The following is a 14194-nucleotide window of genomic DNA, read 5'->3' as shown; positions in this document are numbered from 1 at the left end:
TTCAGGTTATCAGTGATGGTTATGCTCTTAGGTGTTCTGGCAGAATAATAATCTGAATTATTAAATAGAATTAACAGTACTTTTGGGGATATTCCATTCTTAACTAGTGCATGTTTCTACTTAAGTAGTTCATTTAAAATACAGATGAGAAAACACTGGGACTTCCCTGGTGGCGCAGTGGTTAAGAATCCGCTTGCCAATGCAGGGGACACGGGTTTGAGCCCTTGGCCGGGAAGATCCCACATGCCGCGGAGCAGCTAAGCCCATGCACCACAACTACTGAGCCTGCGCTCTAGGGTGTGTGCCTAGAACCCGTGCTCCAAAACCTACAACGAAGAGTAGCCCCCGCTCGCCACAACTAGAGAAAGCCTGCGCACAGCAATGAAGACCCAATGCAGCCAAGATAAATAAATAAATTTATCAAAAAAAAAAAAGAAAAAACACTGACACCAATAAAGATATTATGAATTACAGAAATCCAGAAAGTGGCGAAAGAAAAGGAAATCTACTCTGTTGCGGTCTGCTTTAGGATAACTGCTCCCTTCATTCTAACTTTCATGTTTACTAATATAAATCTTTTTATTTTGATAGCACATCATGGTTAGGAGACAGGGAACTCATCACTGGAGGCCTCAATGATTGCTTTTTTTTGTTTTTCGTTTTTCCACAAGAAAGAGCTTGTGAAGGAACCTCTGCTGTCTGGAGATCTTCCCTCGGAAACTGCTGCATAATAAAAAGTTACTGGCTAAATCTGAGGAGCTCAGGAAGCATCTATAGGAAACATCGTTAAGTGCACTAGCGTAGTATTTGAGATGTAGCTATAGATATATAGCCATAATTACGTGTGGGTTGTAATCCACATAATTATACGAGGATTAGGAAGGCAAACTGGGAGGGAGGGCTGGCTCGCTTCCATCTCTTCTTCCTGTCAAAAGCTAAAGGTTTGCCCCAGCCTCTGGGCGTCTGCACCTTGGGAGTTTCCGGCTGAATTCTCCTCCCGTCGACTTGCTCCAAGCCAAGCCAGACCACCTGAAGGAAGGCAACTTCATGTTCGTGGCAGACCCTCAGACTCAAGCACCTTCTTACAACTCTCCCCATCTCGGACCCTGAGCTAGCGGGGCAGCGCAGCAGGTGCGAGGAGAGGCTCAGAAGGGGCGGTGGGGACGACCCCCTTTCGAACTGCCTTTGTAGCTGCCAAGGAGTAGCCAACAAGCGCCAGATTTATGTGCACTTTGAAAGAAGCACCTTCACCATTGGCTTTCGGAGCGGCGCTGTCGCTAGGGAGCAGCGGGCAGGGCGAGCAGAGACTGGGGAGAAGCCCGGGCGGGTGTTCCCGTAACCTGGGAGAGCGGGCACCCACCGTCGGCGCGGACACGCACGCACACGCACGCTCCCCGCGAGTTCGAGCCCCGCGGCCCCGGCCCGCCCGAGGGCGCCCCCCTGCGCCGTTCTAGGCAGAGCCGCGCCTCCCGGCTCGCCTCCCGCCCCCTGATTCCCGCCGCTGCAGCCCAGAGAGAAAGGAACCTGGAACCTCTGCTCCAGGTGCCCCCGCGCGGGCGCGGCGGAGAGCCGTGGGGCTCGGGGAGGAGGAGAGCGCGATGAATGAGTGCTCCCTTCGCCTCCGAGTTGTCTGAGTTGGCGGCGCCGCGCCCCGGCTTCCGGCTCTCGGCGCCCCACGCGCTCGCGGCTCCAACGGCTGCAGCCCACGTCCGCGCCGGGAGCCGAGCTCGCCGCGCCGCGCCGCGCCGCGCCGGGGGAGCCCGGGCTCCCGAGCTCCTGTCCCAGCCCGGGTCCAGGGGAAAGCAGGGGTGTCCCCGGGCAGAGGCGCACGGCCGCGCGGTCTCCCGCACTCTCCGCGGCCCATCGGTCTCTCCATGGCCTCTCATCAGCAATCCCGGATCCAGGCTTACCTGGAGAAGAACAAGATCGGTCCCCTGTTTGAGGTAAGGCGCTGCAGGTGCGGGCGGTCCCGTTTGTCTTTGGGGGGTTCAGGACACCCCGGAGGGAAGGAGGGAGACAGAAGAGATGCGCGGGAGGGACGCCCCTGTGGCCCCAGTTCTCTCTCTCTGTCCGGGCCAGGTGTCCTGGAACGCGGCCGCGCGGGCGGTTCTTCGGTTACTTGGGCGCGGACAGGTAAGCTCTGGAGGGACAAGCCTTATCCTGGCATGGCAAGTTTGAGGTGTCTGACTGTCTTGCACCTTGCAACCACATGCACGGGGCCCGGACGGGCTGAGACAGACGGATGCACACACTCAGCCTTACACACGCTCACTTTCTTCCTGGAATTCACACTGTCTTGCGCGTTTTTCCCCAAACGTAGGCAGTAGTAGAACCCGTAAAAGGTGGAGGAAGTGCTTAGCAATGGGATGGAATAAGGTTACCTGGGAGAAAACTGAACTGGTAGGAAGTAGGCTTCGGTAGGTGCGGGCGTGTGGAATGAAATTGCCAAGCTGAGGCGCTGACATTGGTCTCTGGATGAAAGGAGAATCCTTTGCCTTGCGGCCCCCCTACCTGTGTTAGGGGGGGAGAGGGGGCAGAGAAAGGTTCGGGAAAAGCACACGCGTATTTATGGGAAGGAGACAGCTCTGAGCTGTTTTCTCTCGCCATCAAAGAATTGATGACAAAAATACAGTAGGAGAATGGAAAAGTGGGAGAACAGGAGAAAATGAGAACGGGGGACTGAAACCAGGCACCGGCAAAGCGTCCCTCCGGTTGCCAGGGCGCTGGGCAGCTGCAGAGGCCAGCGGGGAGGGACGCCCACGGTCCCCTCCTTTCCTGTCCAACCGTCCAGCTGGGCACGGACCCGCTGCGAGAGGACGTGGGAGGGTCGAGATCCCCGCCCGCCCCCCCCCGCCAAAAAAATCCGTTGTGGTCATACTTGGGCGTTTACATGACCGCGGTGTCTTAAGGCTGAAACGAGGCAGGAGGAAAGAGATAGCAGAGGATGGAACACCTTCTCCAGGACTGAAGAGAGGAGAATGATAATTGCAGAGAAAATAAGACTGCGAATTAATGTCCCAGCACAAAAAGGGAGCGGACAAGGGTGTGATCGTAACGGGTTTCACATAACCAAGATTTGCAAAATCCCTTGTTTTTCTGACCAACTTTTAAGTTAACCATGTACTGTCTTGGGAGATATGACCATTATTTCAACTGAGAATCACTGTTGTATAGTCATAAAGTCCTACAATATATGTCTTGATTCTTGTTTTTGCGAAAAGTGTTAGCAAAGGAAGTGCATATACAAAAGCAGAGTAGAATTGCTGGAGCTACTGGAATTCCTTTCTTTGCCTTTAGTGTAAAGATTAGAGACTATACACTGTATTTAAAGGAGAAATATAATAACCCTCTGTGGCAGTGTGTTAATTGTATCAAAAGAAACATAAAATAAATACATTTAGAGGGTTTCTTCTCTAGAATATAAGTACATTTTCCTAGGGAGAATACATGAATTGTTTTTAATAGATGCTGTCCTCATTTGCTGACTTTTATAATTCCCAAGATTCTCTCCAAGTGACAGTAATAGAGTTTGGAATGTATGTAAACTTTCTATATACATAATTAGGAAATAAATCCAACTTGGTTTTAAATGCTCACTTTTTCAGTTCCACTGCTGAATCTTAAGGGATGGCAGAATTGTTTCATAAAATCATTAGACCTCCTCACTAAAAAACAAACAAGGACAAAAGTATATGCTTTGTATTTTATTCATTTTTGGGGGTAACATATCACATACATCCCCATTAGCTTGGATTGCAGTGATGAGTAGTTAGTTTGTAAGGGTTGATGTGCACTTTAAATAATTAAAGGGAGAAAATGGATAAGTTCTCTTCTACTGAAATCAAGTCCTTATGCAACAGTTTTGATCATGAGAGAGCTTCGTTTTGAGAGTAGAATTACATGTACTTTACAAAACTGGCAAGTCTCCTCATACTTGAAAGCCAGTGGAACTAGTGTAAAATGGACATATTGATCTATCATTCTCCTCAAAGCTCCCAGGCCTTTGGTTAATAGTTCTCATAAAAATTGCTTCAAGAGATCAGAAGAGAAGCCTAGGAACCTGAATTTAGTAAGAAGTAGCACAAATGATGGTCACATATTTAATTCCTGGGCCACATTGTAAGAAACAGTGACATAAGCTAAAATCTCCATTTACCAATTACAAATTGAAATAGGTGGTACCAAGTTTTATTATCTGTGCTTTGTGGTGATTTTTTTTTCGTGCTGAAGCACTGGCATTAGTGACATAGCTTTACTTTAGTTTTGAAAATATATAAGACCTGACAATATGTTCCCTTTACAGATTTTGTTAGCTAGGTCTGTTTTAAGAAAACTCACTGAAGCGAGACACTTTAAAGAGAGCACATGAATGTTATTTAAAACAGTAGCAAAGGGCTTCCCTGGTGGCGCAGTGGTTGAGAGTCCGCCTGCCGATGCAGGGGACATGGGTTCGTGCCCTGGCCCAAACAGTAGCAAAGGCAACATATACTGGTATTGAGGATACTTACATCTCATTTTTTTTTAAACCTGTACAGTTTACTTAGTTTAGTTTATTTCTTACTTAGTTTATTTATTTCTAACATTTTATCATTTGAGAAGCTTATCAGAGTGCTGCACACAATATGGTGTTTCAAAAACTACTTTAGAGTGAAATTAATCTTGTTTCCAGGTGATTTAGAAGTATACATTTATACTACCTTTAACTATGTTTGAAGATATTTTGAGGCATTACAAAACCATGCCTAGAAATCGTTGCATTAGAGTCTTGGGTAATGATATTTTAATTAAATAGTATGAAGCTATAAGGTGAAAATGGCAATAATGACTTAGATTCCACAAACTCTTTGAAATGTTTGTAAGATATAATACTTTTAGTGCTCTCATTGGCTTGCTCAGGGCAGGCAAGTAGTTAGCAGTCTGGCATCAATCTATAACGAATGCTTGATGTTGCTACAATAAGTTAGAACTATAATCTTAATATAGATTTCACACATAGCTCCTCACTTAACTGGCAAGATGTGAAATGGTTTGGCTGCCACCAAAGTAGAATATTTTTGCAACATACGTAGGTAAGATACATGGGGCAAACGTAAGACTGATCTCAAAGCCTAGGGCTAGGCACCTAACAGTCAAACAACTTGGTGATCAGAAATTCTGTTGCTTATTAGGATCAAGCCATCTACTTTGTTTATATTGTAAGCAGTTTAACTTAATTCTCAAGAGGTTATATGATGTGAAACGTTTCAATAAATTCATTATTTTTAATACAAAGAAGTATACAATTTTCAGTTTCTCTCATCTTGTTAAATAGGATAATTATTTGAAAATTATGGGTTGGAATGGTGCTCAGGGCGGCCATATGTCTTGGTTCCGGCCTAGTCACACTCACAAGAGTGGGAAATCCTGCACCATATGATATCACTTATATGTGGAATCTAAAAATTGATACAAATGAACTTATTTACAAAACAGAAACAGACCCACAGACATAGAAAACAAATTTATGGTTACCAAAGGGGAAAGGGGGGAGAGGGAGGAATAAGTTAGGAGTTTGGGATTAACAGATACACACCACTATATAGAAAATAGATAAACAACAAAGTTATACCACAGGGAACTATACTTAATATCTTATAATAACCCATAATGGAAAAGAATCTGAAAAAGATTATATCTTGATAAATATATATGAATCACTTTGCTGTATACCTGAAACCAATACAACATTATAAATCAACTATACTACAATTTTTAAAAAGCAGAATGATGCGGTCTTCATACAATCTCCATAGAATTTTTAGATCTCTGTCTACTGAAGATGTGGCAAACTAAGTTCACTGCTTTTTCCCAAATGTGGTCTGACCCACTCCAAGTAGAATGGAATCACTTTATAACCTTCTGTGTTTAGTGCGTCTACTCACATAGTCTGCGTTTGTGGTAACTGATTTGGCAAATATGTTATGAGGTGGACCCATCAAATGCATGGTGAACCGTAGCAGCCAGATTTGTGTTCTAAACGATATTCCCCATTAAGTGGAACCAGGCATCCTTGGAGAAATGGTTAATTCAGGGCTTGGCACTGGGAAACACAAGGTGAACCTGGAACATCTTATTACGCTAAAAAGTAAGGAAGTGGTCAAAGAATGAAAGGAACATGTCCAAAGGACGTAGAAGCTAGCTTGAAGAGGCTCCTATTAACTAAATCTGGGACAATTTAAGAAGCAAAATAAAGAATGATAGTAACATTATCTTACTGTATAAAATAGGAATATTTTATTCCACACATTCATGGGATACATGAATGTGTTCAATTTATAGGGAGAAGAGAAAGCTTTACCTTATTATAAGTACAATGCCAATTAATAAAACTGGAAGGGATGATGGAATTAGAAAATCACTACTTGGCAACCATCTTAGTAATAATTCAGGCAAGAAACATTAATCAATGCTAAAACTAATGGGTGAAAGTTGGGTGAGGAATGAGATGTTACATAATCTCTAGTATCTTTCCACAAAATAGATGTTAATTATAAAAGGGAAAAAAGTAACTCTGTAGTGAAGAAACCTGGCAGACGCTACTTTACTCAAGTGTTGTGCCCCCTCTTAGGATGCATTTAAAACAACATGGCATCACTTCTGTAATATTCCTGCCCATCATGCATGACTTGAATTGAATAATGGGAAAATATCTGATAAGCTTGATGGGGAAATTCTGCTTATCTGGAGTCTTAAAAAATGTTAAGATCATGAAAGTCAAGGGAGGTCTCAGACTGAAGAGACGTGACAAGTAAGTGCAAAATATGTTTCTAGAGTTGATACTTTTGCTATGAAGGACATTTTTGGAAAAGTTGGCGAAACTTGAATGGGGTCTCTAGGTAAAGGGTATATGGAGTCCTTTGTGTTGTTCACATACTTTTTCTGTAAGTTTAAAATTATTTCAAAATTTTTAAAAATATTAAAAATAGAAAAGGACATCTAGGAAATGAGCATTTACAAAATAATTCATCCATTGGGTTTCTTTAAACATTAAATTATGTGAGTGTAGTTAAGAATTGTTATCAATGATTTATACGTGGCAACCAATGAATAATAAACTAAAATTCTGAGTAAAGAAAATTTACAATTCTGGTTAATTAAGCATATGCATTTTCCTCTACTCCCTCTCAAAATTTTATTGAAATATCAGCAAAAATATTAAAACAATAAATGCATAAGAGTGCTGGAACACAAGAAAGGGTACTGAGACAGAGATACTGTTTCTGTTTGTTTATGAGTGGTGGCATCTCCTTTGCACCTACATATGATCGAGTGTCATAGAGTCAATGATATGTAGTGGAAATGTTTGCAATTTCCTGGAAGGTACCTAAAATACATGGACTCAGCTGGGACATCTTCTCATATGCCTGTCCTCCTTCCTGCTGTCTGGAATGCCTCTTTGTAATACCTCCCTCCTACCCTTCTACTTCTTCCACATCCCCAGGCAACCACTGATCTCCTTTTTGTCACTAAGGTTGGTTTTCCATTTCTAGAGTTTTGTATAAATAGAATCACACTCTATGCTCCTTTTTTGGGGGGAAGGTGTATATCACTTTGTACTTGACATCATTATTTTGCAATTCGCCCATGTTGCATCCTGTATCAGTAGTTTACTTCTTTTTATTGCTGAATTAGTATTTTGTATGGATTTATACTTTTGTTTCTCTTGGGGACCTGGAATAGGTTGGATGGATCATATAGTATATAGTAGGTGTATGTTTAACTTTTTAAGACATTAGCCACTAGTTTTGAAGCTTGTACAATTTTACGTTCCTACCAACTGTGTGTGAGAGTTTCAGTTGTTCACTATTCTCACCCAAACTTGATATCATCTGTCTTTTTAATAATAGCCATTCTAACTGGTTTGTGTGGTATCTCATTGTGGTTTTAATTTGATTTTACATTGTTGCCTCACTCTTACCCCCGATCTGAGGCCAATGTCAGTGAAGACCATGTGAGAAGCCTGGCCTCCTCCCACCCCTGACAGTAGTAAGGCATTCCTCTCCCTCCCCATTGGGGTTGTGTCAGAAGAGGCCTAGAGAAGACTCAGGACTTGTGGTCCAGTGGTAACAAGGCCACCCCTGCCATGAAATCCGTGCCAAGACACATCGAAATTAAATTTCTGGGGAAGAAAGACAAGAAAAATCTTGAAAGCAGCCAGAGAAATGCAACATTCTACCCATAGAGGAAAAAGCAATTAGAATGACACCGTATTTCTCATCAGCCCATGGAGGTCCAAGGGAAGTGGCACAATATTTTTCAAGTGCTGAAAAAAAAGAAACTAGGATTCCATTAGAGAAAATATCCTTCACAAATGAAAGGGGAATCAAGAGAATTTGTCACCAGCAGGCCTTCCCCAAAAGTATGGCTAAAGAAGTTCTCTAAACAGAAAGGAAATGATGAAAGAAGAAGGAAGTTTAGAACATCAGGAAGGAAGAAAGAACATGGAGAGAGCAAAAATATGAGTAAATATGATACGTTTTCCTTCTCCTCTTGAATTTTCTAAATTATGTCATGATTGAAGCACAATTATAACAATGTCAGATGAGGTTCTAAAAGTATGTAGAGGAAGTACTTAAGAAAATTGTATTATAATCAAGGAAGGGTTAAGAGGTGCAAAGAAGGCAAGGTTTCTATACTTCACTTGAACTGATAAAATGACAATACCTGTTGACTAATTGTATATGTATAATGTAATACCTAGAGCAAGCACTAAAAAAACTATACAAAAAGATGCCCTCAAAAACGGTAGATAAATAAAAATGGAATTTAAAAAATGTTCAAGTAACCACCAGGAATAGGAAAAAGAAAAAACTAAAGCAGAGAGAACAAACAGAAAAAAAATAAATAACATGGCAGACTTTAGCCCTAATATGTCCCTAATTCAATTAAATGCAATGGTCTAAGTACACCAGTTAAAAGAGATTGTCAGAGTGGATTAAAAAAGATGACCCAACTAAGAAACTCACTTCAAATACAAAGATACAGGCAGGATAAAAGTAAAAGAATGGAAAAAATATTATGCAAACATCAAAAGAAAGCAGGAGTGGCTATGTAAACGTCAGATAAAGTAGACTTTAGAGGATAGAAAATTATCCGAGACAGGAATTGTCATTTTGTAATAATAGAAGGGTCAACCCACCAAGAAAAAGAGCAATCCTGAGTGTGTATGCACTGAGCAGCAGAGCTGCAGGACGTGTGAAGCAGAAACTGATAGAACTAAGAAGAGAAATAGACAAATCTGTAATTATAGTTCAAGACTTCAAAACCCCTCTCTTGACAATTGAGAGAACAACTAGGCAGAAATTCAGAAACACCATAGAAGAACTCAACAGCACATCAGACAACAGGGTCTAGTTGACATTTGTAGACCACTCCATGCAACAGTATCAGAATGCACATTCCTTTCAAGTGGCATGGAATGCATACAGAGATAGACCATTCCCTGAACCACGAAACAATCCTCAATGGAAAACATACAAGGTGTTTTCTCCCACACAGTGGGATGAAACTAGAAATCAGTAATAGAAGGAACACAGGAAGATTCCCAAAACACTGGGAAACGGTGCAACACACTTCTACATAATCTACTTGTCAAAGAAGAAATCACAAGGAAATAAAAACCCATCTAACAATGAAAAGGAAGGTGTGTCAAAATTTATGAGACACAGCTCAAGCAGTGGGGAGAGGGAATTTCACAGCACTAAAATGCATAGGATAAAAAAGTGGACTGGGACTTCCCTGGTGATCCAGTAGTTAAGTCTCCGAGCTTCCAATGCAGGAGCCACAGGTTCGATCCCTGGTCAGGGAAATAAGATGCCACATGCCATGCAGTCAAAAAAAAAGTGGACTGATGTGTGTGACTGGTCTGAATAGGGCCTCTGCTTTCTATACCATTTTTCTGTGCACTCCCAATAGCACAGCACAGTCTATCCAGAGGGAGAGAGGACCGTTCCACAGTGAAGGATGTGTGTGCATCAGTAATCTGCAGACAATAGGTATCAGTTCATATATTATGTCACGTCTTGTATCTAGAAGTAGATATTAAATTTTTATGTATTTATTTATTTTGGCTGCATTGGGTCTTCTCTGCTGCGCGTGTTTCTCTAGTTGCGGTGAAGGGAGCTACTCTTTGTTGCAGTGGGCGGGCTTCTCAGGGTGGCGGCTTCTCTTACTGTAGAGCACGGGCTCTAGGCCCACAGGCTTCAGTAGTTGTGGCTCGCGGGCTCTAGAGTGCAGGCTCAGTAGTTGTGACGCACGGGCTTAGTTGCACCAAGGCATGGGGGATCCTCCTGGACCAGGGCTTGAACCTGTGTCCCCTGCATTGGCAGGCGGATTCTTAACCACTGAACCACCAGGGAAGTCCCCAGCATTACTTTAACTGTCAATCCTAAACCCAGTCCATTCCTGGTGGCAAGAATCGGACCGTCTATTATTTATTTATTTATTTATGGCTACGTTGGGTCTTCGTTGCTGCACGCGGGCTTTCTCTAGTTGCAGGGAGCTGGGGCTACTCTTTGTTGCGGTGCGCCGGCTTCCATTGCGGTGGCTTCTCTTGTTGTGGAGCACAGGCTCTAGGTGCGTGGGCTTCCGGGCTTCCGTAGTTGTGGCTCTTGGGTTCTAGAGTGCAGACTCAGTAGTTGTGGCACACCGGCTTATTTGCTCCGTGGCATGTGGGATCTTCCCGGACCAGGGCTTGAACCTGTGTCCCCCCGCATTGGCAGGGGGATTCTTAACCACTGTGCCACCAGCGAAGCCCCTGACCATTTTTTGATTGGATTGTTTGTTTTTTTAGTATTGAGCTGCATAAGCTGTTTATATATTTTGGAGACCAATCCTTTATCCATTGATTCATTTGGAAAGATTTTCTCCCAGTCTGAGGGTTGTCTTTTCATCTTGCTTATAGTTTCCTTTGCTTTGCAAAAGCTTTTAAGTTTCATTAGGTCCCATTTGTTTATTTTTGTTTTTGTTTCCATTACTCTAGGAGGTGGATCAAAAAAGATCTTGCTGTGATTTATGTCAAAGAGTGTTCTTCCTATGTTTTCCTCTAAGAGTTTGATAGTGTCCAGTCTTACATTTAGGTCTCTAATCCATTTTGAGTTTATTTTTTGTGAATGGCGTTAGGGATTGTTCTAATTTCATTCTTTTACATGTAGCTGTACAGTTTTCCCAGCACCACTTATTGAAGAGGCTGTCTTTTCTTCATTGTATATTCTTGCCTCCTTTATCAAAAATAAGGTGACCATATGTGCATGGGTTTATCTCTGGGCTTTCTATCCTGTTCCATTGATCTATATTTCTGTTTTTGTGCCAGTACCATACTGTCTTGATTACTGTAGCTTTGTAGTATAGTCTGAAATCTGGGAGCCTGATTCCTCCAGCTCCGTTTTTCTTTCTCAAGATTGCTTTGGCTATTCGGGGTCTTTTGTGTTTCCATACAAACTGTGAAATTTTTTGTTCTAGTTCTGTGAAAAATGCCATTGGTAGTTTGATAGGGATTGCATTGAATCTGTAGATTGCTTTAGGTAGTATAGTCATTTTCACAATGTTGATTCTTCCAATCCAAGAACATGGTATATCTCTCCATCTGTTTGTATCATCTTTAATTTCTTTCATCAGTGTCTTATAGTTTTCTGCATACAGGTCTTTTGTCTCCTTAAGTAGGTTTATTCCTAGGTATTTTATTCTTTTTGTTGCAGTGGTAAATGGGAGTGTTTCCTTAATTTCTCTTTCAGATTTTTCATCATTAGTGTATAGGAATGCAAGAGATTTCTGTGCATTAATTTTGTATCCTGCTACTTTACCAAATTCATTGATTAGCTCTAGTAGTTTTCTGGTGGCATGTTTAGGAGTCTCTATGTACAATATCATGTAATCTGCAAACAGTGACAGTTTTACTTCTTCTTTTCCAATTTGTATTCCTTTTATTTCTTTTTCTTCTCTGATTGCCGTGGCCAGGACTTCCAAAACTATGTTGAATAATAGTGGCGAGAGTGGACATCCTTGTCTTGTTCCTGATCTTAGAGGAAATGCTTTCAGTTTTTCACCATTGAGAATGATGTTTGCTGTGGGTTTGTCATATATGGCCTTTATTATGTTGAGGTAGGTTCCCTCTATGCCCACTTTCTGGAGAGTTTTTATCATAAATGGGTGTTGAATTTTGTCAAAAGCTTCTTCTGCATCTAATCAGATGATCATATGGTTTTTATTCTTCAATTTCTTAATATGGTGTATCACATTGATTGGTTTGTGTATATTGAAGAATCCTTGCATCCCTGGGATAAGTCCCACTTGATCATGGTGTATGATCCTTTTAATGTGTTGTTGGATGCTGTTTGCTAGTATTTTGTTGAGGATTTTTGCATCTATATTCATCAGTGATAATGGTCTGTAACTTTCTTTTTTTGTGACATCTTTGTCTGGTTTTGGTATCAGGGTGGTAGTGGCCTTGTAGAATGAGTTTGGGAGTGTTCCTTCCTCTGCAGTTTTTTGGAAGAGCTTGAGAAGGATGGGTGTTAGCTCTTCTGTAAATGTTTGATAGAATTCACCTGTGAAACCATCTGGTCCTGGACTTTTGTTTGTTGGAAGATTTTTTTTTTTTTGTGGTACGTGGGGCTCTCACTGTTCTGGCCTCTCCCATTGCGGAGCGCAGGCTCCGGACGCGCAGGCTCAGCGGCCATGGCTCACGGGCCCAGCTGCTCTGTGGCACGTGGGATCTTCCCGGTCCGGGGCATGAACCTGTGTCCCCTGCATTGGCAGGCGGACTCTCAACCACTGTGCCACCAGGGAAGCCCTGTTGGAAGACTTTTAATCACAGTTTCAATTTCATTACTTGTGATTGGTCTGTTCATATTTTCTATTTCTTCCTGGTTCAGTCTTGGAAGGTTACAGCTTTCTAAGAATTTGTCCATTTCTTCCAGGTTGTCCATTTTATTGGCATAGTGTTGCCTGTAGTAGTCTCTTAGGATGCTCTGTATTTCTGTGGTGTCTGTTGTAACTTATCCTTTTTCATTTCTAATTTTATTGATTTGAGTCCTCTCCCTCTTTTTCTTGATGAGTCTGGCTAATGGTTTATCAATTTTGTTTATCTTCTCAAAGAACCAGCTTTTAGTTTTATTAATCTTTGCTATTGTGTTCTTTGTTTCTATTTCATTTATTTCTGCTCTGATCTTTATGATTTCTTTCCTTCTACTAACTTTGGGTTTTGTTTGTTCTTCTTTCTCTAGTTCCTTTAGGTGTAAGGTTAGATTGGTTATTTGAGATTTTTCTTGTTTCTTGAGGTAGGATTGTATTGCTATAAACTTCCCTCTTAGAACTGCTTTTGCTGCATCCCATAGGTTTTGGATTGTCGTGTTTTCATTGTCACTTGTCTCTAGGTATATTTTGATTTCTTCTTTGATTTCTTCAGTGATCTCTTGGTTATTTAGTAACATATTGTTTAGCCTCCATATGTTTGTGTTTTTTACATTTTTTCCCCTGTAATTGATTTCTAATCTCATAGCGTTGTGGTCAGAAAAGATGCTTGATATGATTTCAGTTTTCCTAAATTTACTGAGGCTTGATTTGTGACTGAAGATGTGATCTATCCTGGAGAATTTCCATTTGCACTTGAGAAGAAAGTGTAATCTGCTGTTTTTGGATGGAGTATCCTATAAATATCAATTACATCTGTCTAGTCTATTGTGTTTTTTAGAGCTTGTGTTTCCTTATTAATTTTCTGTTTAGATGATCTGTCCTTTCGTGTAAGTGAGGTGTTAAAGTCCCCTGCTATTACTGTGTTACTGTCGATTTCCTCTTTTATAAGTGTTAGCAGTTGTCTTATGTATTGAGGTGCTCCTATGTTGGATGCCTATATATTGATAATTGTTATATCTTCTTCTTGGACCAATCCTTTGATCATTATGTAGTGTCCTTCCTTGTCTCTGGTAACATTCTTTATTTTATTGTCTATTTTATCTGACATGAGTATTGCTACTCCAGCTTTCTTTTGATTTCCATTTGCATGGAATATCTTTTTCCATCCCCTCACTTCCAGTCTGTATGTGTCCCTAGGTCTGAAGTGGGTCTCTTGTAGACAGCATATATATGGGTCATGTTTTTGTATCCATTCAGTGAGCCTGTGTCTTTTGGTTGGAGCATTTAATCCATTCACATTTAA

The 14194-nt window shown here is 41.5% G+C and overlaps 1 protein-coding gene across 1 annotated transcript in view; it reads left to right on the top strand.

The window, feature by feature from the left end:
• The first annotated feature begins 1587 nt into the window (after window positions 1-1587).
• The window catches only part of C17H8orf34 (chromosome 17 C8orf34 homolog), a 109758-nt gene continuing 97151 nt past the window's right edge, over window positions 1588-14194 (top strand). Inside the window, 3 exon segments of the mRNA XM_022595250.3 lie at window positions 1588-1752; window positions 1754-1807; window positions 1809-1943. Coding sequence (XP_022450958.2) covers window positions 1603-1752; window positions 1754-1807; window positions 1809-1943 — 339 coding nt within the window. The 5' untranslated portion in view covers window positions 1588-1602.

This window comes from Delphinapterus leucas, chromosome 17 (assembly GCF_059928025.1).
Source record: "Delphinapterus leucas isolate spDelLeu-1000000601 "Yukka" chromosome 17, BTC_Dleu_Yukka2, whole genome shotgun sequence".
Classification (NCBI taxonomy): domain Eukaryota; kingdom Metazoa; phylum Chordata; class Mammalia; order Artiodactyla; family Monodontidae; genus Delphinapterus; species Delphinapterus leucas.
Note: the sequence above shows the minus strand (reverse complement) of the source record. Positions and strands in the feature narration are given on the sequence as shown.